Source organism: Enhydra lutris, unplaced genomic scaffold (assembly GCF_002288905.1).
Source record: "Enhydra lutris kenyoni isolate GAN:26980312 unplaced genomic scaffold, ASM228890v2 scaffoldscaffold19, whole genome shotgun sequence".
NCBI classification, from domain to species: domain Eukaryota; kingdom Metazoa; phylum Chordata; class Mammalia; order Carnivora; family Mustelidae; genus Enhydra; species Enhydra lutris.
The window spans coordinates 34397203-34422375 of NW_019154103.1; the positions used below are offsets into that span (position 1 = coordinate 34397203).

General features: G+C 42.0%; 1 protein-coding gene across 2 annotated transcripts in view; it reads right to left on the minus strand.

Annotated features, from left to right (window-relative positions):
• Positions 1-24880, minus strand: part of LOC111148421 (erythrocyte membrane protein band 4.1 like 4A) — a 251739-nt gene extending 226859 nt beyond the window's left edge. Inside the window, exon 1 of one of the 2 annotated variants that reach the window (XM_022504948.1) lies at positions 24712-24880. In XM_022504948.1, the coding sequence (XP_022360656.1) occupies positions 24712-24810 (99 nt within the window). In that variant the 5' untranslated portion in view covers positions 24811-24880. The remainder of the gene's footprint in view (positions 1-24711) is intronic. The other variant, XM_022504949.1, reaches the window with a different exon arrangement.
• Between the last annotated feature and the right edge of the window lie 293 nt (positions 24881-25173).

Sequence of the window (25173 nt, forward strand, 5' to 3'; positions counted from 1 at the left end):
GGGCACAAAACTCAAAAGAGGAAAACAGAAATGGGTACTATCCAATCTCACAAGTTTTCTTATATGCAAGTTTATATTTCTCAAATCTTTAGATACATATCCCTCAGAGATGACGAGGTTCCAGTTTCACAAGGTCTCACTGGGTGTTCAAAATTGGTAGAATGTTTCTGGACAAAATGTGGGCAATATGTATTGATTTCTTTACAACGAGGCTGTTAAACCTTTCTTCTTCTGATGTCTACTATCTCAGAAATAACTATAGTTGTGAGCTTGCAGTTAGCCAAATAATTAACTTTTTAATGTGGCTTAATTAGTCCTTTTAATTACACTTATTTCTAGCTACTTTAATAAAGAATTCAACCCTACCATTTTACATTCTTAAAAGGCATGATGGAATGAAGCAATGCCTCACATCCCTTTGTCCTGTTAGTCAGGTCTTTAAAAAGCACAGCTGTTTGCACTAGTACCTAACGAAGGCACTATCACCCACAAAGAGGCACCAGATGTTAAACCCTGGAAATGCACAGTGAAGAAATCAACAGCCTCTGAAGTACTAGCCTCGTAAACCCAGCCCATAAAAATGCTCCAACCTTACATAAAATATGGTTACAGCAAATTACTTCTGTCTGATCCTAAGTTATTTCCAATGGGACAAACCTTTGGTAATAAATTTTATTAGCTTAAAAATTAATAACGTTGATTTCAATAGATTTTAAGAGGTGTGCATATCAACTATAATTATTTTAAGGAAAACAAAGGGATTTCTGAGTTCATCTATATGTGACACAATATTGACTTAAAATGACGCTCAGGGAATGAAATTTTCTGGGTAATTGAATTTTAATCCAATAAATGATGGTTGGATTTAACTGCCAGGCTCTGAGCTGTGAAAAGCATTGAGCACCAACATCAGGACAAGCTGTAGGAATAAAGTTTTAAAATGAACCTCCGGTATCAACTTTCTTCTTAGTCCTGTTTTTAGGATCATAAATACAGTACACATCTCAAAATTGAGGTTCTGACTCCAGTTACACTGACTGGGTAGTCGATTAAAGGAAGAGACTATGGACAGGACACTGGAAGACTAAGCTCAGGGGGAACGGAAAGGGTTTCTCCTGCCAGAATGTAAACAGAACTGAGTTCAGAGGGAAACAAACGAGATGATGATTGACCCTTTCCCTCTGCTACCCCCACTCCACACTGACCTCACCATTGACAGAGCATACCAGTAGGTCCCTGCTTTAGCCAAAAAGGCTATGAAGAGGAAAAAACAGAAACAAAACACGAGAGAAGGTGCCACCTGCATCCCTTGAGCGTATGTATTCACAAGGCCTCGCATATGATATGGAAACCAAAACCCTATAGGAAAGAGCTCCCTTCCCACTGGGACTAGAGAGGTCAAAAAGGGGCTGAGATTCTGCAAAGACACAGCCATCCAGGCACCAAGGAGAGCAGGAGCCATGGGAGAAGTCCTGAGGTTGCCTGCCCTTCGGCTCTAGGAGCACATGCTCGTAAGGGACCAAATTAAGGTCCTGCACTGCTCAGGGTGTAATGCCATTAACGGCCTCTTCCCTTGGACTCTACCTGATAACTCTGCTCAAACAGGTCCCTAGGTGGACTCTTGTGGCACTGGGTTGGCCGCATCTAGCTTACACCAGTGATGAAGGCAGCTGCATGAATGCCTGCTACCTGATGCTGACCGTGTCCAACACAGATGCCCTCCGTGAGCATACCCAGACCACCATCCCAACAGGACGCCCAAGCGGCCACCTTCCTCCAAAGCCTTCCCATCACTTAAGTATCTCCAAAGTAAAGAACCACCACTAAAAACAAGTGTCAGTGTCTGCTGGACTGGACTAACTGAACTTCTTACCAGGTGGTAGTGTTTTAAAGAAACTGTGTTACATAATTCATAAATTTTCCTTTGAATTGCAAAATAATACTTAGATTTATCACAAAGTCCTCCAAAGTGCAGACTTGGAAAGCTTCCACATTATTAAATACATATTATCCAAAAATGAAATTGTAAATGAGATGGTTCTGTATATTGTACCTTTTGCTAAAATGCTAAGGAATTGGGGTGCCTGGGTGGCTCAGTCAATTAAGCATCTGCCTGGCTCAGATCATGATCCCAGTGTCTTAGGATTGAGCCCCACATCGGTCTTCCTGCTCAGTGGGGAGCCTGCTTCTCCCACTGCCTCTCCCCCTATTCGTGCTTTCTCTCTCTCAAATAAATAAAATCTTAAAAAAAAAAAATAAAATGCTAAGACATTTCCTAAGAGATTTATTCAGAACTCACGAAACACATTCTTAATTGTCCACTTTCTCTACTTAAGAAATGTAAAAGTTACCCACCCAGTTTTTAGCAACAATAGTATAGGGAGAAAAAAGTAAACCTTCTCAGTCTTTTATCACCACACAAGGCCTGGCTGAGGAAAATTTTAAGATACCAAACCCCAAGAGTTTCTCTCTAGGGGCCATGCCACAGAGAAGACTTAGAAATTCAAATTGTTTCAGCAGAAATTCACAGATCATTAAATTAATTCAAAACTCAACAGGGCAGCAAACTAACAACTTACCTCTACCGTATCTGGTGACAGCCTGAGAATCCTCGCAAAAATAAATCTCCTGCCTTCCGACCATATAAAAGGACAAGTAGTTGAAGACGGTAGTTGAAAAGTGCACTGCAGATCTGATGCCAGGGTCAAGGCTTAAATACACAGATTTAAGGGAGGTAAAGTGGAGGGGAGGAGCCTGGAAAGTCTAAATCGGGAAGCAGAGATCTGCCAACCCACCTGGCTTGTGTTCCCGGCTCTCAAGTCCTGGGGTACAGCTGATCACCTGTGGGAGGTTTTTAAACTTTATCCAAACTCAGATCCCACCCAAACTACTCAAATCAGAACCTTTGGTTGGTTTCAAAGCTCCCCCAGGTGACTGCATTGTGCATTCAGGGGTCAGCACAACTACCCTGAAGGAAAGGGAAAGAGAAGGCAGTGTGAGCAACAGACAGCCATGTACAGAGAAAGCTCCAGTCCACAGGCTGTCCTGACAGAAGCCACTGCTCCATGCCCCACCTCTCTCAAAGACGTGGTCCAGCTTCCCATCTACCGGGTCAGTTACTGTGTGCAGGGTCAGCTCCCAAGCTCATCTCTCCCTGTGCTCTAGCTCTCCAGCATTCAGTGCTATACAGAGCAGTGATCTTTAATATGCAAAAGGTATCATGCTCAGACCCAGGAAAACAGAACGGGAATGTGGGAACACTGCTAGTTCAGGGGCTCTACAGACAGCTTGGGGAGTCTCCAGGCCCCTTGCTATGTGTCCTCAAATGTACAAACACACTTAAGAGTAAATTATTGGTTTCTAGGCCTCTGATGCAGTTGGTTCTTTAATTTCATGAACTGTAAACTTATACTGAAGTAACTTTGTATCCCAGGAGAGAACTGTTGGACATGGGAAGAAAAAAAAAAAAAAGTCTGGGGCTTAGCAGGAGGTTCAGAGCACCGCGGGGGGGGGGGGGGGGGGGAGATAAAATAAAGTGCAGTAATTTAAAAATCAAAATTCTAACATTTTCTAATATGAGAAACTGATTTTGTTCAAAGTTGTTATTCCCCTATATTAAAATAGATGTGTATTGGGATTTTTAAAGCCCTTTAAAAAACCTAACAAACCAAACAGAACAGAGAACCCAGAAATGGACCCTCAACTCCATGGTCAACTAATCTTCAACAAGGCAGTTAAGATATCCAATGGTAAAAAGACAGCCTCTTCAACAAATGGTGTTGGGGAAAACTGGACAGCCACATGCAGAATGAAACCAGACAATTTCCTTACACCACACACAAAAACAGGCTCAAATGGATGAAAGACCTAAATGTGAGACAGGAATCCATCAAAATCCATGAGGAGAACATAGGCAGCAACCACTTTGACCTCAGCCACAGCAACTTCTAGCTAGCCACGCCTCCAGAGACAAGGGAAACAAAGGCAAAAATGAGCTATTGGAACTTCATCAAGATAAAAAGCTTTTTTGCACAGCAAAGAAAACAGTCAACAAAACTAAAAGGCAACCTGTGGAATGGGAGAAGTTATTTGCAAATGTCTTTATCAGAAAAAGGGTTAGTATCCAAAATCTACACAGAATTTATCAAACTCAACACCCAAAAAAAAAAAACAAGAAATCCAGTCAAAAAATGGGCAGAAGACATGGACAGACATTTCTCCAAAGAAGACATACAACTGGCCAACACACACATGAAAAAATGCTCAACCTCACTCAGCACCAGGGAAATACAAATCAAAACCACAATGAGATACGACCTCTCACCATCCAGAATGGTTAAAATTAAAAACTCAAGAAACGGCAGATGCTGGCAAGGATGCAGAGAAAGGGGAACCCCCTTACACTGTTGGTAGGAATGCAACTTGGTGCAGCCACTCTGGAAAACAGTATGGCGGCTCCTCAAAAAGTTAAAAACAGAGTTACCCTATGACCCCGCAATTGCACTGCTACACATATATTTTTTAAAGATTTTATTTATTTATTTGACAGACAGAGATCACAAGTAGGCTGAGAGGCAGGCAGAGAGAAAGGCGGAAGCAGGCTTCCCGCGGAGCAGAGAGCCCGACGCAAGGCTCGATCCCAGGACACTGGGATCATGACCTGAGCCGAAGGCAGAGGCTTTAACCCACTGAGCCACCCAGGCGCCCCACACCACACCGCTACATATTTATCCAAAGGATACAAACACAGTGATTCGAAGGGCCACATGCACCCCAATGTTTATAGCAGCAATGTCCACAATAGCTAAAATATGGAAAGAGTCCAAATGTCCACTGACAGATAAATGTATGTACACACACATACACAGAAACATATACCCACAATGAAACATTACTCAGCCATCAAAAGAATGAAATCTTGTCATTTGCAATGACATGGATGAAACTAGGGGGTATTATAATAAGCAAAATAAGTCAGTCAGAGAAAGACAATTACCATATGATTTCACTCATATGTGGAATTTAAGAAACAAAACAGAGGAACCTAAGGGAAGGGAAGAAAAAATAAAATAAGATGAAAACAGAGAGGGAGGCAAACTATAAGAGACTTTTAACTATAGGGAACTAACTGAGGATTGTTGGAGGGAGGTGGATGGGGGGATGGGGTAACTGGGTGATGGGCATTAAGGAGGGCACTTGAAGTAATGAGCACTGGGTATTGTAATGCAACTGATGAATCACTGATTTCCACCTCTGAAACTAATAATACAGTACACATTAATTAAACTGAATTTAAAAATAAAATTTTTTAAAAACCTAACGAACTTTAAAATACTGACATTGTGTAATAAGCATTTAATGTCATAAATATGATCACATTTGATCCTCAGAACAACGCTGGAATTGGTAGTAGGTGTTAAACCACCACTGCTTCACAGAGGAAACTGAAGTAAAGTCAGTGGCTAAGCTTTTAGTCCAGTTTTACACAGTAAGGAGAAGAGGGAGTCAAGATGCAAAACTAGGTCTGTCTGACTCCAAATCTTGTAACTAAGCTCTGATAAATGAATTCTGCCTCTCTCAATGCTGAAACAATATGAAAAAATGCCGCTGCTAGGAAACCATTTCACACTTTTATATATTGTCTGTATTTTCTTATTTTTACTATATTGCCTCAATAAGCAGTTTCTTCCAGATACATACTTGGTGTTTTAGAAAGTCATATTGAGTTTTTATTTCAGTTTTAAATAATATCAGACATCCATGGGACATGAGAGGACAACTATGAGGCCCCACTGCTGTGTAACATATTACCCCAAAACTTACCGGCTTCAAACAACAAGCATTTTATTGTCTCAAACAGTGTCTCAGTTAATCTTCATAATGACTGTACAAGGAAGGCAGGAAAGAACTGAAGGTACTGGAATTAAGTACACTCTCATCATAGCTGGTAAGTGGCGAAACAGGATTTGACCAAAGCTCTCCTAACTCAATAACCAAAGCATGAACCATTATTTTGCAGAGCAGCCTATCTAAGGAAAAAAAATATATATTTGGCTCTATAAAACAAGAGCCTCCAAAATCTCCACTCAGGCTGGAGACAAAGTAAGCTAGGCCAGTAAGCTGAGGAATACACATGGCATATTCATACAATGGTGTAAAAAACAAACTGGCCAGAGCAGAATATCTGAACAGAACAGGATCATACAGCTTTCAAAATGGAAGCTGGTTCTAGAGATTACTTAGTCCAACCCATTCACTGTATAGGGATAATTACCTAGTATGAAAAAAATCAAACTTCTTTTTTTTTCCAATATGGGAAGACAAAAGAGGAATCATTTTTATAAACAAATGGCTTTTCCTTTCTTTTTCCTAAGGCTGCCCAATTTCTATCCTCAGGAATTAATAAAAGGGAAGGTCTATCATCCTCTATAATTTATGGCCCCCAAACAAATGCATTTTTAGAAGTTGGGCTCTCTTTCATGTACAGTCCTTCCAGTATGCCTGTCTTTGCCACAGACTCAGAAATCAGATCAACTAACCTGTGTGTGTGTTCATAAAATCCAACTGTTGATTTAAGTTATTATGTTTTGAGTGAAATGTATATGGGCTTTAAAGTATGGACTTCAAGGTGCTGCTGGCTGGCTCATCCAGTGCCTCAGAGAGACCTCTCCTACCCCATCTTCTACTGTCAGGATGTTTTCTAGAAGAAAGAAGCTAAGAGGAACCTATCCTGGAAAGAAAGAAAGAGAGAGAGAGAAAGAGGAATAAAGAAAAAGAGAAAGAAAGAGGGGAAGGAAGGAAGGGAGGGAAGGAAGGAGGGAGGAAGGAAGAAAAAGAAAAGAAGGAAGGAAAGAAGGAAAAGGAAAGGAGGAAGGAAGGAAGGGAACAGACGAGGTATAACAGTATACCTTGATTACAGCCAGTCAGAAAAAGGAGCTTAGCCCACATTAAAAAGAAGTTTATTCAATATTTACTGCAAGCCCCCTGTGTGACAGACATTGTAGTAGGTGCTAAGGAGACCTCTCGATATATTAAAAAAAAAAAAAAATCCCTGACCTTACAAAGAATACATTCTAGTGAAAACAGGTAACAACCAAAACCAGTAAGTAAATCATATGTTACAGTAGAAGGTGGTAGGTATGATAAAGAAAAATAGAGCAGAAAAGACTCAGGGGAAGTGAGTTCAGAAGGTCAGGGAAGACCTCAGAAAGGAGACATTTGAGCAGAGACCAGAAGGGGTGAGGGTAAGCCATGTGGAGGTCTGGGAGAAGAGCATTCCAGGCAGAAGAAACAGCAGGTACGGAGGCCCCAAAGCAGAAACAGGCTGCATGTTTGAGAAACAAATAGACTTCGTTTCTGACAACTTCATGACTCTTAAGTCTGAGAACTCAGAATACTTAAGATCAATCATTTCTGTCTTTTAAGAATTCTCTTAAGAAGATAAACCTGACACCTTTCATTAAAGTAGCCAACCAAAACTAAACAATATTATTTTGAAGGCATGTTTCTCTAGAAAATGGATACCCTTTCATAAGCACACTTAAGTAAAACTGCCGTGACTTGATCTCAACTAGGTTACATTCAACAAGGCACCAGCTAAAGGCAGAGTCATAATTAGGCAAATCAGCCATTCTAGGGAATGACCCTTGGTAGGCAGATCCCACCTACAGACAACTGGAGAAGTAACAAATTCTAAATCCATCATCTTCCCACCTCCCGCACCAGGTACTCCCATGCCCCCACGCAAATCAAACCTTCTAAACCACCAGTTTCCACCAATGTTCCCCTCTAGACCCTCCCTCACTTGTGGTGGTAACATACCACCAGCAATTTCACTTATCCCCTGATGGCACTCCAACCATACAGGATTCTTTCCATCCCTGCTCCAGGACCCTTGCACAAGCTGTTCCCTCTGCCTCAAATTTCCCCTCCCACATCACCACCATTCAACCCAATCAGAGTCCCTGCAGCATAGTCTCCTATCACCACCAACATTTCTTCCCCACATCTATGCACTCACACTCCTGCTCCCCCACTAAGCTGGAAGCTCCTGGCTAGGAGGGGTGGTGTCAGTGCGCCTCACCACCCCATCCCAGGCCCAGCATAGTGCCAGATACCTAGAAGTTTCTCAAAATATATTTGTTCAATGAGTGTCCAAAATTACGCAGTTGGTTTTTCTTCTACTCCACTCCAAGATCACAGCCCAGCTCTCATCACCTCACCACTACTACTTTCCCAAACCCCACGCTCTCCGCACTGCAATCCCACCTACAGCGGTAGTGACCCACCAGCTCACCACCTTCCTAAAATCCCACCAGGACTCTCCTCTGTTCTGACTTAGTCACACATCAGGTCTTCACTCCCCGTCACGGTTTTCAGATTCTTCCCTTAACAAGTAACACCAACTGAATGTAATGTGATTCTCCCCTTTACCTCCAGGGCCAGCCAGCCTCCTCACTATCTCAGGAGTTCCACTGGGGAACCCCTACTTTCTGTGCATCTAAAGCACACTTAGCCTTGTAAGTCAAATTCAAGACACACTTCTCCACGAGACCATGCTTCCTATGGTGACATCACACTTTCCATCCTTGTCTAGATTTAACTGTTCTCTTACAATCTCATGTACGTTCATTCTATATCCCCCACAACTGGCTGGAAGGGAAAGTTCTTAGCCTTTACTGGACACCACTAGGTGTCAGACATTACAGGAGATATAAAACATCTGGGTACATGGGAAGTACTATTAAAACTTCCATGGAGGGACGCCTGGGTGGCTCAGTTGGTTAAGCAGCTGCCTTTGGCTCAGGTCATGATCCCAGCGTCCTGGGATCGAGTCCCACATCGGGCTCCTTGCTCGGCAGGGAGCCTGCTTCTCCCTCTGCCTCTGCCTGCCACTCTGTCTGCCTGTGCTCGCTCTCTATCCCTCTCTCTCTCTGACAAATAAACAAATAAAATCTTTAAAAAAATAAAAAATAAAAAAATAAAACTTCCATGGAATTGACTGGCTCACATTTTCTTATGGGTAATCTTTAACTGCATATGGTCTTACTCTAGGAAGCAGACTTGAAGAAGAAAATAATAAAATCCAGGGAATAAAGGAGTCATCAAAAAATGTAAATGCTCATGAGTCTGAGAAAAAACAAACTGCTTTATTCTCCTTCCCCTACCAAATCAATCATCCAAATTGCTGAAAACAAGAAATTTAATGATTTTCCTGCGCCCTGTCCACTCTAGGAGGAGAACTGAAAAAGCAACAGTAATCCGTGAAGCCTGAGTAATGAAAAGTTGATTGTAGCTCAGGACTAGATAATCCACAGACATGACCTCCAGGCTCGAAAACCAGCACCTGTCACCACAGCCACTCCAGACACAACCCATCAGACCTGCAGAGCTAGAAGGTAACTGAGCTATTTATTCTAATGTTCAAATGCTTGTATCGAACACGCATTTAACATACTCACTACCCAGGATCTGTAGGATCCTTTCCCATCCTTTACTCCATTAAGAATGAACGGTTCCGGGGCGCCTGGGTGGCTCAGTGGGTTAAAGCCTCTGCCTTTGGCTCAGGTCATGGTCCCGGGATCCTGGGATGGAGCCCCGCATCGGGCTCTCTGCTCAGCAGGGAGCCTGCTTCCACCTCTCTCTCTCTGCCTGCCTCTCTGCCTGCTTGTGATCTCTGTCTGTCAAATAAATAAATAAAATCTTAAAAAAAAAAAAAGAATGAACGGTTCCTGCATAAGAGGAGACGATTTCTCAGTCTCATTAATTTTAAAGAATGTTTTTTTAAATGTTACCCCTGCATGCACTGCCACAGCCAGAAATACCAGAATCACGTACTAGTGAACGTGCGTGTAGATTGTGTATGCTACATCCTCAGCCCAAAAATTTCGATTTAAGGGGAAGTGTAAAATCTATTGGTAAGCACTATAAAAAATTACGGATGTTTCCAACTATTTGGGTTCTTACTGGCTCTTACTCCTTTTTCTGGAGTTGAATTGAATGCAAGAATACAGCAAAACTGACCCAAGCAGTGTCAATGCATTTTCCGTGGAGAAGAGATTAGCCAAAAATGAAAGCCAAGCTCTTTGACAAACATGCAACAAGACTCAAAATATGCCAGTCAGCTTAAGTCATCGGAGCTCATCATTTTTGGTTGAACATACTTTAGAAAACTAATAACCCGGCTTGTCTAATAAGCCATGGATTCCATTCAAAGCAGTAGAATTCATTAAGCATGAGGGGATATGGTACATTTTGTTGTCACTTTGCTACCCCAGCCTCAGGCAGAAAGCACAAAATTATCTAACCATTTGAGGACAAAGGTGGAAACATATACTGCTAAAACCCGAGGTACACCGACCTGCCACTTTGTGCTGAAAACAACAGCACCCCTTGCTGGGGAGAAGGCTTTGGTCAGCTCAGCAGGGACAGTAGCAAGGGAAAAAAGCCCACGGAAGACCCAAGAAACTGTAAGCAATTTAACACATAAAATCACCACCCTCTCCCTAAGGGGTAAGAAAATCTTTACGTCATTTTCAACTTTTCAATGACTCCAGATGGGAAGCATTTTATTTTATTTTATTTTATTTATTTATTTATTTGCATTTGGGAAGCATTTTAAAACATGAATGAATTTACAGGGAAGGTTTTCAGAAAAATCCTTTTTTGACTAAAGTGAGGTACACCCTATTAAATATGCACAATTGTTTTCAGGAGCCCTGATTTTCATACTTTGAAAAATACTGTTTCAGGGCATCAACACTGCTCAAACACAGGGGACCCAAATATTAAAATCATACTTGAACCTTAGGTCGGGGCACCTGAGCAGCTCAATGGGTTAATCATCCCCCTTCAGGTCAGGCCATGATCTGGGGGTCCTGGGATCCAGCCCCACGTCAGGCTCCCTGCTCAGCGGGGAGCCTGCTTTTTCCTCTCTCTCTCCTGCTCATGCTCTATCTCTCACTCTCTCCCTCTATCAAATAAATAAATAAATAAAATATTTCCTAAAAAATGTTTGGTCACTATCTTTTTCCTTCTGGCAGAAGTATGTGCACACATGTGGCTCAGCATTTTCGAGCAGGAGGAAAACTAAAGATTTTTAATCTATAAACATACAAGGTTCCCAAGTTTCTTCACCATGATTCACAGGCTATTTGCAACCTAAGGGGATTGATCTGCTGTAAGCCTAGGGTTTTCTGTCCTTAACAGCCATGCTCTGGGAGTCACCGTCATGCCTGTGTCAATTTCAATGTCTCCATGACACTGTCACAGCCTTCTCTCGGGTGCATGTAATGGCTTAGAGGCAGTCCAAGGAAAAGTTCTTCAGGGTTTCTGGGACAAAAGATTCTAGAAAATAATGATTTATTGAAGTTCTCATGATCCTCAAAATAAGGCAATTCAGATTCTTACAAAGGCTAAATCATAATAAACTCAATGTCATCATCACTGAAATTAACCAAAAAATCGCAAGTCTTCATTTTTGATGCATAATTTTAGTCCTACAAGGAATTTTAATGAGTAAATCCTGCCAGATTTCCAAGCCAAAGCTTCACTTCTAAAACACATCTTCATCAAGTGATCAAGATTATCTAAATTGAACTCACCTCTTTATGCTTGGGTAGGCAAATGGACTACTACGTTACTATTAATGCAAAGGGATTTATTTTCAGCTCTGACCTTCAAAAGTCTGAAAAGCTGCACCCAAGGTCAACATCAAAAAGAGAGAGGAGGTGGGGAGGAAGCTGGTAGTTGTTTTCAAAGTGATCTCTGTCCAACCCCATAAATCAGTTTTTCCAGTCAGTAAATGCAGACACAAATAATAAAAAGCCTTTTCAGGGAAACTGTAATTTGGCTCATTGTTTAGAACTATCTAAAGACATTCTAACTCATCATTTCACTCCTTTTTAATCTCCCATTAGGTTTTGCACTGTATGGCTACATAACAATAACAGCTAATATTTATTGGGTATTTTTCACATTATGCGCTAGTCACTATTCTGGGCACTTATATATATTATTTCATTCAAACCCCATAGCCAACTATGAAGTGGGTGGTATTATTATCTTCATTTCACTGATGATGAAACTGAGGTACAGAGTTAAATAACTTGCAAAGGTCACCATTTAGTAAATGTTAGAGTCACAAGATAATAATTATAATAATACTAATAATAATAATAATTAATACTTCATAGCACTTCAGGATTTTGTAAGAGTTTTTTTCAGCCATTATCTCCTTTGAGCTTCACAATGCCTGTGATATTGATGGAATAACATAGCATCAGTTTAATTTGACAAATGAAGAAGGAAGGCTCCAAAATACTGACTTTTCCAAACCAGGACATGAAAGAGCTAGAACAGGAATCCAGATTTTCTGATTCTGTATTCTCTCCTTCCTCCCACAACACAGGCTGCCTTTTTTTTAATTGGAGACACTTCAATACAAGTATTTTCATCAAGCACTGATTATTTCTCAAAGTAAAACTCTGGATTTCTCAAAGCATACTTCTAGATCCACATGATTATAATTATGTCTCATTCCCCCTTTTATCCCCAGCATCGAGTGCAGTGCCTGGCACATGGTAGACTGAGTCTGAGTATTCTCAGACCCTCTTCCTCTTCCTCCACCAAATTCATTCCTCTGTGTTCACGCTACCTTGCCACCCTGGACTGGCTTCAGGAGACACAGTCCATCCTCACATGTCATCACTTTGAGGAGACCAAAGTCTATGTAAGTCCACACTCTTCCACAATCCAACACCCAAGAAGATATGACAACTCTGAGCTTTATCTTAAGTTGCATGCCAAAACTCGGTTGATGACTGCGGCAGTCCACCTTCAAGATGGCTCCCAGGGACCTCTGCTTCACAATACTCACACTCTTATATAGTCTCCTCTCAGACCAAGGTGGGCTGGTGTGACCAACAGAATATCGCAGAAGTAAGAAGAGGTTAAAAAGACTGTGGCTTCTACCCTGGGCTTTCTCTCTCTCTACGACCACCTGCCTTGGAGGGAAGCCAGCCACCACGCTATTAAGAACACTCAGAACCAACAGAGGGTTGCCACGTGCACATAAGTGAGCCTAGAAACAGCTCCACCACCCCAGGTGACTGATGCTTCACTCACAGCTTGAGTCCCACCTCATTGGAGACACTGAACTAGAATCATTCAGCTAAGCCGCTCCTGGATTCCAGATCTACAGAATCTGTAGGTGATACACACGTTCTTTCTTTAAGCTGCTGACTTTTGGATGGAACACACCACACAGCAATAGGTAACCAACACAGGGACAAAACCTGCTATCCGCTGGCATAAGACTTACCGTCTCAATGGACACCCCCTACATACACACACACTTGTTGTGAAGATCCAGACAACAAGCTGCTCCAAGGTTAAGGTGCTTGTTTCATGACGTACTGCCGCCGATCTGCCTAGGGGTGACGCATAACGCATGGTATATGTTCTGTATCACCTTGCTGGAATCCAAAAAATTTCAAATCTTGAAACATACCTGGCCCCAAGAGTTTCTGATAAGGCACTGTGAGCTGTGTTCACTTTTTCTAAAACACCTTTTTTGATTAACCCCACCTTGGCATATTAGAAACATCATTTCTTAGAATAATTTATTTACCTCTTAGAATACCCACCACATAACTTATTACTTGGTTATAAATGGTCTTGTCTTCGGTCTATTGTTTTATAAGTTAATGTTCAGCTTTCCAACTCAAAGTTAAACTTGTTACAGGCAAGAGTCCTCCCTCTATTTTATACTCAATGCCAGAAATCCTGGACGCTACGGGGTACACAGCAAGCTCGGAATACATTCTTGTAGAATTGAGTTCACAAAGCCATACCGACAACTACAGATATACGGTACTAGTCCAGACCCCCATACACTCTCACACTCAAAAACCTATTTGTCTTCAAATAACTGCCCCCAGAACATGATGTAAAAACAGTGTCTGAAAGGGGAAGGGGGAAAAAAAAAAAAAAAGCTGGCTCTCTGAGGAATTCTGGAAAATTTGCACATCCTCCAAGTGCCCTTGTAAACAGCTGCAGACACATGAAATAATCATTATCAAGGGAAAAGATCTATTAGTCTCCTGACGATTGGCCCATCTGAAACCTTTCAACGAAAGTGCAATTTTACCTTTCTGCTCTCCTCCCTCGCACCCTCCCTCGGGCAGGGAAAAGGGTCACTAATCAGTTTTTAATTTTCTTTCCTGAAGCGATATTCAGAACAGAGCTGTAAGAACTCAGCATAGAAGCTTTACAAAATAAAGACCAAGGAAGAACTCCAGACCTTTTGGATAAATGTTTCTTTTAAAGCCAAAAAATTAAAATGCGATGTGGTAAGTGTCTCTCTGGAAAGAAATAAGATCCCTTGAGACAAAAGAATCTCTCAAGAAATCTCAAGAGATAAGATTCCTTGAGACAAAGGGTCTCTCCCACATATGATCTCTCTGAAAAGAGTGCCACAAATCCACATTCTAAGGGAAATCAGGCCAAATCGTAGCCCTATCAAGATTTGATTTGAGGAGGAGGGAGGAGGGTAGAGAGGGGGCTGGAACCCGGGAGGAGGTGGGATTGGCAGTAAACTTAAGCGATTTTCAATCAGTTCTGACCTCTTCCTTTATAATCGGCTCCCAGCCCTTCCTCTCTTGTGTGCAGCCAAGAAATCAGGGGTGGATGAGCACTGAGAAAAGGACCAGATGGGAAACGGAGAAACAGGATTCTGAGGACTCTGTGCTGGGCTCTAGGAAATCACTGCCCTTCACTGGAGGCCCTCACTTACAGAATGAGAGGACAGGATAAGACAATTCTGAATGTCCACGCCAGGTCTAACTCTATTATAAGTGAGATCCAGTCTGCTGTAATTCACATCATGTCTTCGACATCCTCCCCCTGGTGTCTGTGGCATATTCTGACAGCATCTTGGGGCTGCGTCAAGTGAGGCCATGTGACCACACACAGGTTTGCTATAGAGAATCAGACGGCAAAAGAATGAGTGGCTGGCAGGAAAAAGCCATGACAAGTAGAAATGAGTTTGTATTGAAGATTCTGTCCTGCTCTGGCATTATCCAGATTCTAGACATCTGAGATTTTCTTCACGGAGGGAACTGCCCATAGTCTGCATATCTATTGGGATTTTTCAAAGGTTTGAATACTACCAACTTGCAAATCATGTGACCCAGACAAAACTGCAAAGTTTACATGACATCAGTTTCAGTACCACTAAGATTTGTTAAAACTGTCCTCAGTCAGGGGCTGTTAGTCCAATTCCATACAGCTGTAGCTGCTTCCTAGGCTTGAACCTTAATTCTGCTAGGAATCCTAGGAGTTCCAGGTGAAAAGGAAGGCCCCAGGGGAGGCGGATGGTGTTCACAAGTGGTCCTCTAGCCATCTATGTTATTTTCCATTGTGCAGCGCTCTTCTCGGGACAAATCTCTAGCAATTTCTCAGTATGTTTCAAGGGAATAGATAAAAACCACACACCTATTTAAATATTAACTTATCTAACATGCTACACCTTCACCTATCAAAACTAACAAAATTATTCATGAAACATGCAAATGCCCTTTTCCTGGCCTTCTACCTAGTGTTTAAAGAAAGAGTAAACAAGAATCAAAGGCAAATCCTTTATACACAATGTAAGCAGCAACAGTCAAAGGCTGCACAGAACAGTTTTTTGGAAATCTAAATATTCAACCAAGTTTCAAGTTACAATAGCAGCAGCAACAACTTCACTAACACAATCCTTCTATCAGTCCTTCGGGTATGACAAATACTGAGCACCACTAGGTGCCTGACACCCTTCTAGGTTCTTGAAGAGTTGACAGTGGATAAAACAAACAACGTTTTACTGCCCCCACAACATTTATACGATTTTTTCCCATAATATGACCTATCAAATTTGTTTTAACTGGGAGTGTTTCTTTGTTAAATGACAAACACCTACTATCTTGCCAAGGAACTAGTAAAAATAAATAGGACACATAAAAATAGGCATGTATATCAATGGAATAGAACTGACAATGGAGAAGTTAATCTTCACATTTATTGTCAATTTTTTTTTAAGATTTTATTTGAGAGAGAGAGTGTGTATAAGTGGGAGGGAAGGGCAGAGGGAAGAGAGAAGCAGACTCCGTCTTGAGCAAGGACCCTGACCCGGGGCTCAATCTCAGGATCCTGGGATCACGACCTGAGCTGAAGGCAGGTGCCTAATCCACTGAGCCACCCAGGTGCCCCAGTTGTCAACTGATTTTTTATAATGGTGCTGAGACAATTCAATAAAAAATAGGCATGGAGCTAAGGGTTTCACATGCAGTACCTCAGAATAAGATGGAGAGCCTCACCCTAATTTTACAGATGAGAAAGCAGACTCTAAGAGGGTGAGTGACTGGCCACCCACACCTCTGAGACAGCCAGCATCACTTTGAGCAGGAGTGGAAGGGAAGATATCGCAAACCAGAATTCAGAACAAAATTTATTAGGAAATAATAGATCATACATAACTATCATTTATGGGGCAATTTTTGATCCTATGTGCTTAAAATTTGTTCTCAAATTCTTATAGTCATCCTGCAGCAGCCAGCATGCCCCCCCCCCTCCAGCTTACAGATGAGGAAACGGAGCCTAGTTCCAGGAAAGAGTCACTTGGTCAGTCACAGGGGAGAGCAGAGTTTGAACACGGGGCAGGAGTGGGGAGAAGGGAGAGGCTGAAGGTGACCACACAGCACCCAGGTTAGAATGCTGGTTCAGGTGTGACACATAAGGGCCAGGACTAAGTTGGGAACAGTGAGAATGGTGGAGAAAAAACAATTTATTGAGTGACAATTAAGGTGACAAAGGCTCTAAGATTGCCTCTGAGACTTGGCTCAGAATGAAGACCAAGGTGAGACCTGAATGGTTTAAAAATTCCAAGGGTCTTTGTGGGCTAGCTCTGGATCCTGACCGTCACTTGCGTCACTGTACGGAAAAGCGGCATTCTGAGCAAGGTACTTTCTACCCAACTTCTGGGACACCATCCCCACAAAGTTGGGAACCTCCGGCATTATTAATTATGCTTTCTCATGTGCTCAGATGGGTCATTTCTAAGCCATCTGTTGCTGCATTTTGTTCTCTGGTCAGTCTCGGTCAGCTAATTCCTCCCCCACCACCGGCTCTTTTGGTTATGGTCCATGGGGGCCAGCACTCAGCACTTCTTGCTTTTCCTTGCCTGCCCGCAGCTCTCTTATCCTAACCTCCTCCTGGTATGTCAATACCCTTGAAAACAAAGTTCTCACACATTTGGAAACCACTATCAGGCCCTTTCACGTCTTCAGTGATTATTTGGAAAACCTCTGGGGGAGCCATCTCAGCCTTTGGGGAATCTCCTAGCAAAGGGTTTAGTTACAGAGTAACGTGCAAATAAGCAGCACTAAGGAATAGTGACCGTTCCACTTAAAAAAACAGGAACTACATACATGGCTCAGAGAACACAGGAATGCAATTCACATTTTTTAGAATGGTATCTTAGACTCACCAAAGTCTAGTTCAGGCGCTTTGAGTCACAAACCAAAATTGGCTGGTTCCCGAACTTAGCACACCTAGGCTATACCTAAACGAGTAATGATGGATGCTTGGTTAATTTTCATATAAGAAACTTAGAAACAAATCTTTTGAGGCAGAAGAAAATGGTGATCACTCTTCACATCCCAAAGCAGGCTTGATGAGGAGCATTACGTATGAGCTAAACTTGCGGCTAAAACATTGGAGACAAAGCTCAGCCAAAAGCAGCCAATCTCAGGGAAGCTGGAGGGGCATGGTAAATCTAGTCACTGGCCTGTGGAAAAATACCCCGTGCATAGGAATGAAAAACTTATCATGTGTCATTAAAAAAATAATATTTACTGACACTGTCTCTGCCATTAAGCCTTAGAGCAATGTCAGATGAGGTTGATGCAGCTTCAAGAGTAAAATGGGGGGGAGGGGTACAGCAAGATTAAAAAGTACGCAGATGGTCCCTGGTGGTGTAAACTCACCGTGTGAAATCAACTGGCCATCCTCTCTGATGGTTTATAGAATAGGAGACCGGGAAGAAAAAGAAACTCCTGGGTGAGGATCTATTATCCATTCTAGAAACATGTCCTTCTTGCAAAAGACTCTCAAGTTGTAAGGGGAAAGTTATACTTTTTAAAAATAAAGAGAGACAGAAAAGACTTAATCCTGACCTCTAGGATACAAAAAGGGTGTGCTTCGTGTGTTCTGGAATAGGAGCTCATCAGCTCTTGGGCGCGCTGTGTGCACTCTGCCCACAGCGCCATCTCATTTTCTACCCATTATCAATATAAGAATTAGAGTAAATCTTGGCAACAGACTTTTCACAGCAAGGTTTACTTTATTCTAGGATCTTTTCTAGTAGAAATAAAATGGCAAAAGGACCTCATTATCCATAAGATTTTCAATGTGGCCTGTTCCAGCTGTAACACGCCTTCTGTTCTTCTATTCAAATGATAGTTAATAAGCATCTTCTGTGTGAGGCGTACCACACTAGCTGCTGGGGGACCACAGGTAGGAGCTCGCAGACTGCTGGAAGAAACAGACGTGTCCAGAAATGATGCTTGCAATGCGACAAGGGAAGTGCCAGAACAGGATGTGTGGGAAGTCCTGGCTAGCACTTCACTCTGCCTGGTCAGCCCGGGTTGAAGGCTTCCTGGCAAAGAGCACACTTGATTCAAGTCTTAGAGGATGAGTTCAGGTGAGTGTGTACTTTGGGAAAGGTAAGAGGGTACACCACTTGGCGAGAATCAATGCATAAACACACAAGAGTCTGGTACGTTTGGGAAACTGAGCATTTCAGTGTGCCCACGGAGCAAGTCATCTGGGTAGGGCCTCAGAACTGCTATAGGTCTAGAGCAAGCAGGCTGCTAACATGAACAATGAAGTTTGGAATTTGTGCCTATTGCCCATCAGGAGACAGGTGGCAAAACAGTTGTCATGACTGGGCAGAAGGTGCTATTGGCAACTCCTGGGTAGATGTAGGAATATGGTCATCCCCCCGTGGATGGGACAACCTCCCAAAGAAGAACTGCCCAACTCTGAGATACAACTGGACACAAACCATCAAAGAGTATTGCATTTTCTTTCTAAGCATCTTAATAAAAATAACCACTATCCATGTGGCTAATTGAAAGAAAAGTCTAGACTTTCATCTCTACAGTTTATATTTAACTTTATCACCACCTGCAATGGTCAGAATATTGTGCCCTTAAAATTCATATGTTGGAACCCTAGCCCCAAGGTAGTATAGGAGTTGGGGCCTTTGAGATTACTGGTCTTATAAAAGAAGGCCAAAAAAGCTATTACTATAGATAGCCCCTTCTGCGATGGGAGGATACAAGTTTTTCACCCAGAAAAGGGCCCTCACCTAACTATGCTGGCACCCTGATCTCAGATTTCCAGCTTCTAGAACTATGGGAAATAAATTTCTCTTGTTTATAAGCCACCCACTCTGTGATACAGATTGTAGCAGCCCAAATGGACTAAGACAATATCCATGGTCAAAAGAAAAAAAAAAAAAAAAAAAAAAAAGCTCTGCATAATTTTTTTTTTCCAGTAAGCTCTATTTCCAACATGGGACTTGAACTCATGACACCAAGATCAAGAGTCATATGCTCCTCTGACTGAGCCAGCCAGTGCTTCCTCAAAGCTCTGCACTAGTTGAAGTTTAGTTCAAAGTCAGTTGAAGCTTAACATTACAGAATTCAAGAACAATGATATTAACAGGGCTAAAAAAAAGTACAGTCCAGGGGCACCTGGATGGCTCAGTGGGTTAAGCCTCTGCCTTTGGCTCAGGTCATGATCCCAGGGTCCTGGGACTGAGACCCACATTGGGCTCTCTGCTCAGCAGGGAGCCTGCTTCCCCTCTCTCTCTGCCTGCCTCTCTGCCTACTTGTGATCTCTGTCAAATGAATAAAAATCTTAAAAAAAAAAAAAAAAGTACAGTCCACCAAAAACCAATGAAATTATAAGCACTTGGTGAAGCACAGCCATTACGGGGCCAACAAAGTTCCTCCCTTAAATTAGTTTTAAATCACTTTCAAACCATGGATGATAAATGGTATTTTTAATCTTTTTTTTTTTTCCAAGGAAAAAAAAGTTACAAAATTGAGGGGACTTTACAGTTTGAGGATCTTGATAAGGCTGTATTGTAGAGCTGAAATTTGCTAAGAGAGTAGAACTCACGTATTCTCAACAACAACAGAAAGTAATTATGTGAGATGATGGATGTGTTCATTACCTGAATGGTGGAATAGTGGGAATCCTTCTGCAACTTATGTTCTATCAAATCATGCCGTACAATTCAATCTAATTCCATTTGTTAATTATACTTTTATAAAGCTGAAAAAATACTTTGAATCGTTTTAAAAACAAAAAGATATCTGAAAGGGCATTTATGTAGTAGTCCATCTTCAACAGCCACAATCATACAGATATCCTATTTGAATTTCTGAAACGAGCGGGAGTGTTGGTGAGGGAGGCTTCTATCCCAGTCATGTCTAATTTACCAAACAATCAAGACCCACACCCAACCTCACATTGACAGAAATGTTGGTGTATGATTACTTACTTCAACCTATGTTTATCAAGTCCCTGACTCTATACCTTATGAGGTTGATATTAGAAGACATAGGTATCCACATATATATTTAATACAATTTATGAAGCACTGGTGCTTTTCACTGTGTTCCAATCTTCTTAGATGTTTTCTTCACTGATCCAAATGGACTGGAAATGACAATCCTTGGTAAGTGAGATGCAAATAATTTAAATCCCCACCTTGTAACTGCTTTTCTAGGTTATTAGGAAGTTTCTGATCAAAACATCAAAACTGACAATATTTCCTCAGAAACTTCAGTATGATTAGGAAGAAACTTCACTTAGAAGGTAATGAGTAAATTGCACACTTCAACTGTGTGAACTGTGTATGTCAAATAACGCCTTTTAAAAAAGTTAATGGAATTTCCATCTTGCTGTCATATTGGTTTCATTAATTGAGTCAAATACAACAAGGGAAAAATGAGCACCTCAGTGTTTATTACATCAGTGCTCAGAGCACAAAAACCTCACTGAAATGAAATTATTAATCTAGGTCACATTTGCAGCAGGAATTCTGAGGACTAAATTTATAATCAAACCTTGCAATTTTTTTTCCCCTGGAAAATCTTTTGCTAATCGTTTGACAATGTATTCAAGTAGTTTGAGCCACAATCAAATTTTGTTTTCTCAGAGAACAAAAAGTAAGATCTTTACCTCCCCCAGCACAAAGAACTACAAAGGACATAACAAAAGTTTCCCTGAACAAACATTACTCAAAAAACCAGAAGACCAGACACAGCAGAAATTCTTACTTAAACAAACATAGAGATAGCAGCATAGAACAAACAACTAAAAACTATTGTGGGGGTCAACACACAACCAATAGCTTTTGGTTTATATAAACTTGGGTTCTTAAGTCTTGGATAAGGCTCAAATTATAAACTGCATGCGAAAAGACTTCCCACTTGTCAAGGTGAGGTTACCTCTAAGGCAAGTTAAGAAGCAAATTTCTATATAACATTAGTATGAATACAAATACATTGTGGGTTTTTTTTTTTTAAGATTTTATTTATTTATTTGTCAGAGAGAGAGAGAGGGAGAGAGAGCAAGCACAGGCAGACAGAATGGCAGGCAGAGGCAGAGAGAGAAGCAGGCTCCCTTGATGAGCAAGGAGCCCGATGTGGGACTCAATCCCAGGACGCTGGGATCATGACCTGAGCCGAAGGCAGCTGCCCAACCCACTGAGCCACCCAGGCGTCCCCATTGTGTTTTATTTTTTAAACAGAAAATTATTTTCCATTTAAATGCTATTCATCTTGACATAGATGATGTCTAACTATTGTCTCCAGGTTGAAATGCTTTCCATGGGAGCAAACACATCAATTTTTTTTCTAGTTGATGAAAGACTTTTAGGAAGTTGCAGAAAATCACTTCATGACTAACTTCGATTTGTAATTTGGTGCTTAAACAAATCTAAAAAGTGTTTTTCAAAATGGCACACAGAAAAAAATTTTTTACCAACTTTCTCTCACATTTCTTCTACTTAAATTCACTACAATTAATTTTTTCAGCTCACAATGCATTATTATAACAGTAATACAAGCAAATTCTTAAATAAATACTTAGGAATCACTAAAATCCTATCAGTAAAATCCATGCTTCCACGAAGGGACGAAATAAGTGAATAATTTTAATGCAAAATTAACTATCTTCATTTCATTTGAGATAGAATGTGGAAAGGGTCATCTCAAAATGTTAGGAAATACTTTTGAAAAATAAGGAAGATTTTTCTATTTTAATTTCAGAAGTAAAATGGGCTAATTGATGTCATATGCTTAACTTTATTTTATTTTCATTAATTATGAAAATAAAAGTTACCAAGTGTACTATCCTGGGGAAAACACCATAATAGTAGCTATTGACTATTTCATTTATATTTTAGTTGACTATTTCATTTACAAACTAAAGTAGGAGTTAAAATGCCAAATATGTACAGAATAATAATATACACATATCTATTCAATGTTTGAATAACATCTACATGTGAGACGCTATTCGTGCATTATTCCATTTATAAATACACACATGTCTTTAATTTAGTACATACCACAAGTAGATAGGTGCTTAACACATGCATTTAATGGTAGCCTGGTAGTTACAGATAATGTGGTTAACTTCAGCAGACAACATCTGTGTTACACATATGGCCATCAAAATAATTGTGGCATGCTTTTGTGACACTGAAAGAGGCCAAGCCTGTTGCGAAATGATTACTTCCAACAAAAGCCTGCTTAAATTATTGTTTAGTTAAATGGCATATACTCCAAATAACAGCATTATAAAGTTGCTATTGCCTTTGAATCACTCACCAATTTCCAACATTCATTTGTAAAACAAGATAAGCACCATCAGGTTATAAAAAGTAATTATGGATCAGGATTTTCTTATTCATGTTCCTTTGACAAAATTATTCCATTTGATCCCAAGTCTTGGCTGCTCCCCTGACAGAATAATGTACGTGCTCCACAGCTGACAGGGGTATATGGCTTTCATGATTAAATAGGAAGCTCACACTCCAGATGACTTCAGACTGTGCACTTTAGAAAGATTTGTTGTTTTAGTATCAGATCATCCATTATCTTTTTCTAATTGTTTCTTTCCCCAAGCCAAAGAGAATCTCTGTATTATCAAAAATTTATGTTTTGTGATTTTTGCCTATTTGCACAGTACACCAAAGAATGCTACATCCTCTTGGAAAGTACCCCCGCCTCCGGTTTCATGGGGGGAGGGAGGGAGTGGAACATAAAGAAAAGCTGGAAATAAAGTATGAAAATATGAAACACCCTTTTCCAGGAGTCCTTTATTGGCCTTGAGGGGAAACACCAAATGAGAGTCTGACTGACGTTTGCTTTTTATAATTCCTGGGAGACAACGTTCGAAAAACAATTTCCAGGGAAGAAAAGGTTAACTTTATCTTGTGGCTTTAACTGATCACTTTTGCCCCCATCTCCTGCTTAAGAATGACACCTGTGAAATTAGAATTCTGTGCACCAGAAATGGTGACCTCAAAGCTAAAGCTTTTGGCCAGTAACAGTTACTTTAGTGTACATAAAGCTGTGTAAAAACTGATTCACACAAGGAAATGCCGAGGGCCTGCGCCATTGGGATTAACTTCTGACATACAAGACTAGAAGACGACACTGGCAGCTCTACGGGGATGGAGAGTGGGGGGCAATAATGGGGAGGAGGAGCGGTAGCCCTTCACTGGACTCAGCTGCGAAGGTTATTTAAATTGCTCCGGCTATTTAAATATGCAGAAAAAAGAAAACAAAACGCTCCGAATTCGGATCACCTTTGGGTAGTTAACGTTGTAGCAAGAGCAAAACAAGCGCGCAGGCGCGTCCGGCAGGTTGTCAACCATAAACATAAGAACTCATCAAAATTAAGGAAGTGGATCTCTGCAATCTCCCACAGCCTGGGTTCTCCAGGTTAATAGCAGTAATTGCATTTTAATGGCCTACAAACGGGCGCAAAGTTATGTACCGAAGCGCTTTGAGAGATGTTTACTTAAACGTGGGGATAAAACCAGTTCGCTTGTAGACTGGAAATTATTTTCCGTCCAAACGTAGCATTACCCAACTACAAACCCAGGCACAGTCAGCCGGTAAACGTGTTCCAGCGAGTGAACTATATGTTCACTGCCCCATGACCCTAAGAGAAAAACACCCTTCGACAAAGCCAAGGGAAATCGTGCCTTCAACACTGTAGGCAGCCGGTACATTCGGTTCTGCGCCTCTTTGGAGCTGCGGGGGCCTTAGATGCTCTGGGAGGAAACCGGTGCTGGGAAGAGTTTTGGTCTCCGTTGCAGGACTGTGGGTTGCAACTGAAGAGTGGATGGCGGACTACCCTCTGAGACATCAAACTTACTTCCCTTTATGAAGGGACTCCAAGTCAATCCCCCCGGACCCGTCCACCCTGTACCTGAGCGCAGGGCAACTGTGGCTCCTTCCCAGCGCGCGGAGAGCAGGCACCGGCCGAGACCCTGACAGCCCTCAGACAAAGCCGCGGACCCCCGAGCCTGCCCGGCTGCCGACCCCCTACCCCCGGGACACGCCCCCGGCCCGCGCCTACCTTGATGCCCTGCTGCTGGGTGGTGAGGGTTAACTTGGATTCATTCAGAAGCAAAACTTCGCAGTAAAATTCTTCCGGAACAGCGCAGAAGCAGCCCATGTCGGCTGTGGCCGTCTCCAGTCAGGAGAGAAAGCTGCGACCAAGGCGCCGAGCCGCCCCCTCCCCTCAGGCGCGAGGCATTAATTTATTGTCCGCGCGGCGGCCGGGGCGAGAGGGTCGGTTCCCGGCGGAGTCCCGGGCCACGCGGACAAGGCGCCCGGCGCCGGCTGGAGGTAAGAAGGGCGGAGAAGCCGGGGGAGTCAGCGCCCGGGAGCCGCCGGGGAAGCGCCGGCGGAACTGAGCGCGGAGGGCGGCGGCGCGTCCCCGCGCATCCTGCGGCTCGGGCTCCTCCGAAGGCGGGGGCGCCGCGGCCCCTCCCGCAGTCCTGGGGACGACAAAAGTCGCCTGGCAATGGGGGCAAGA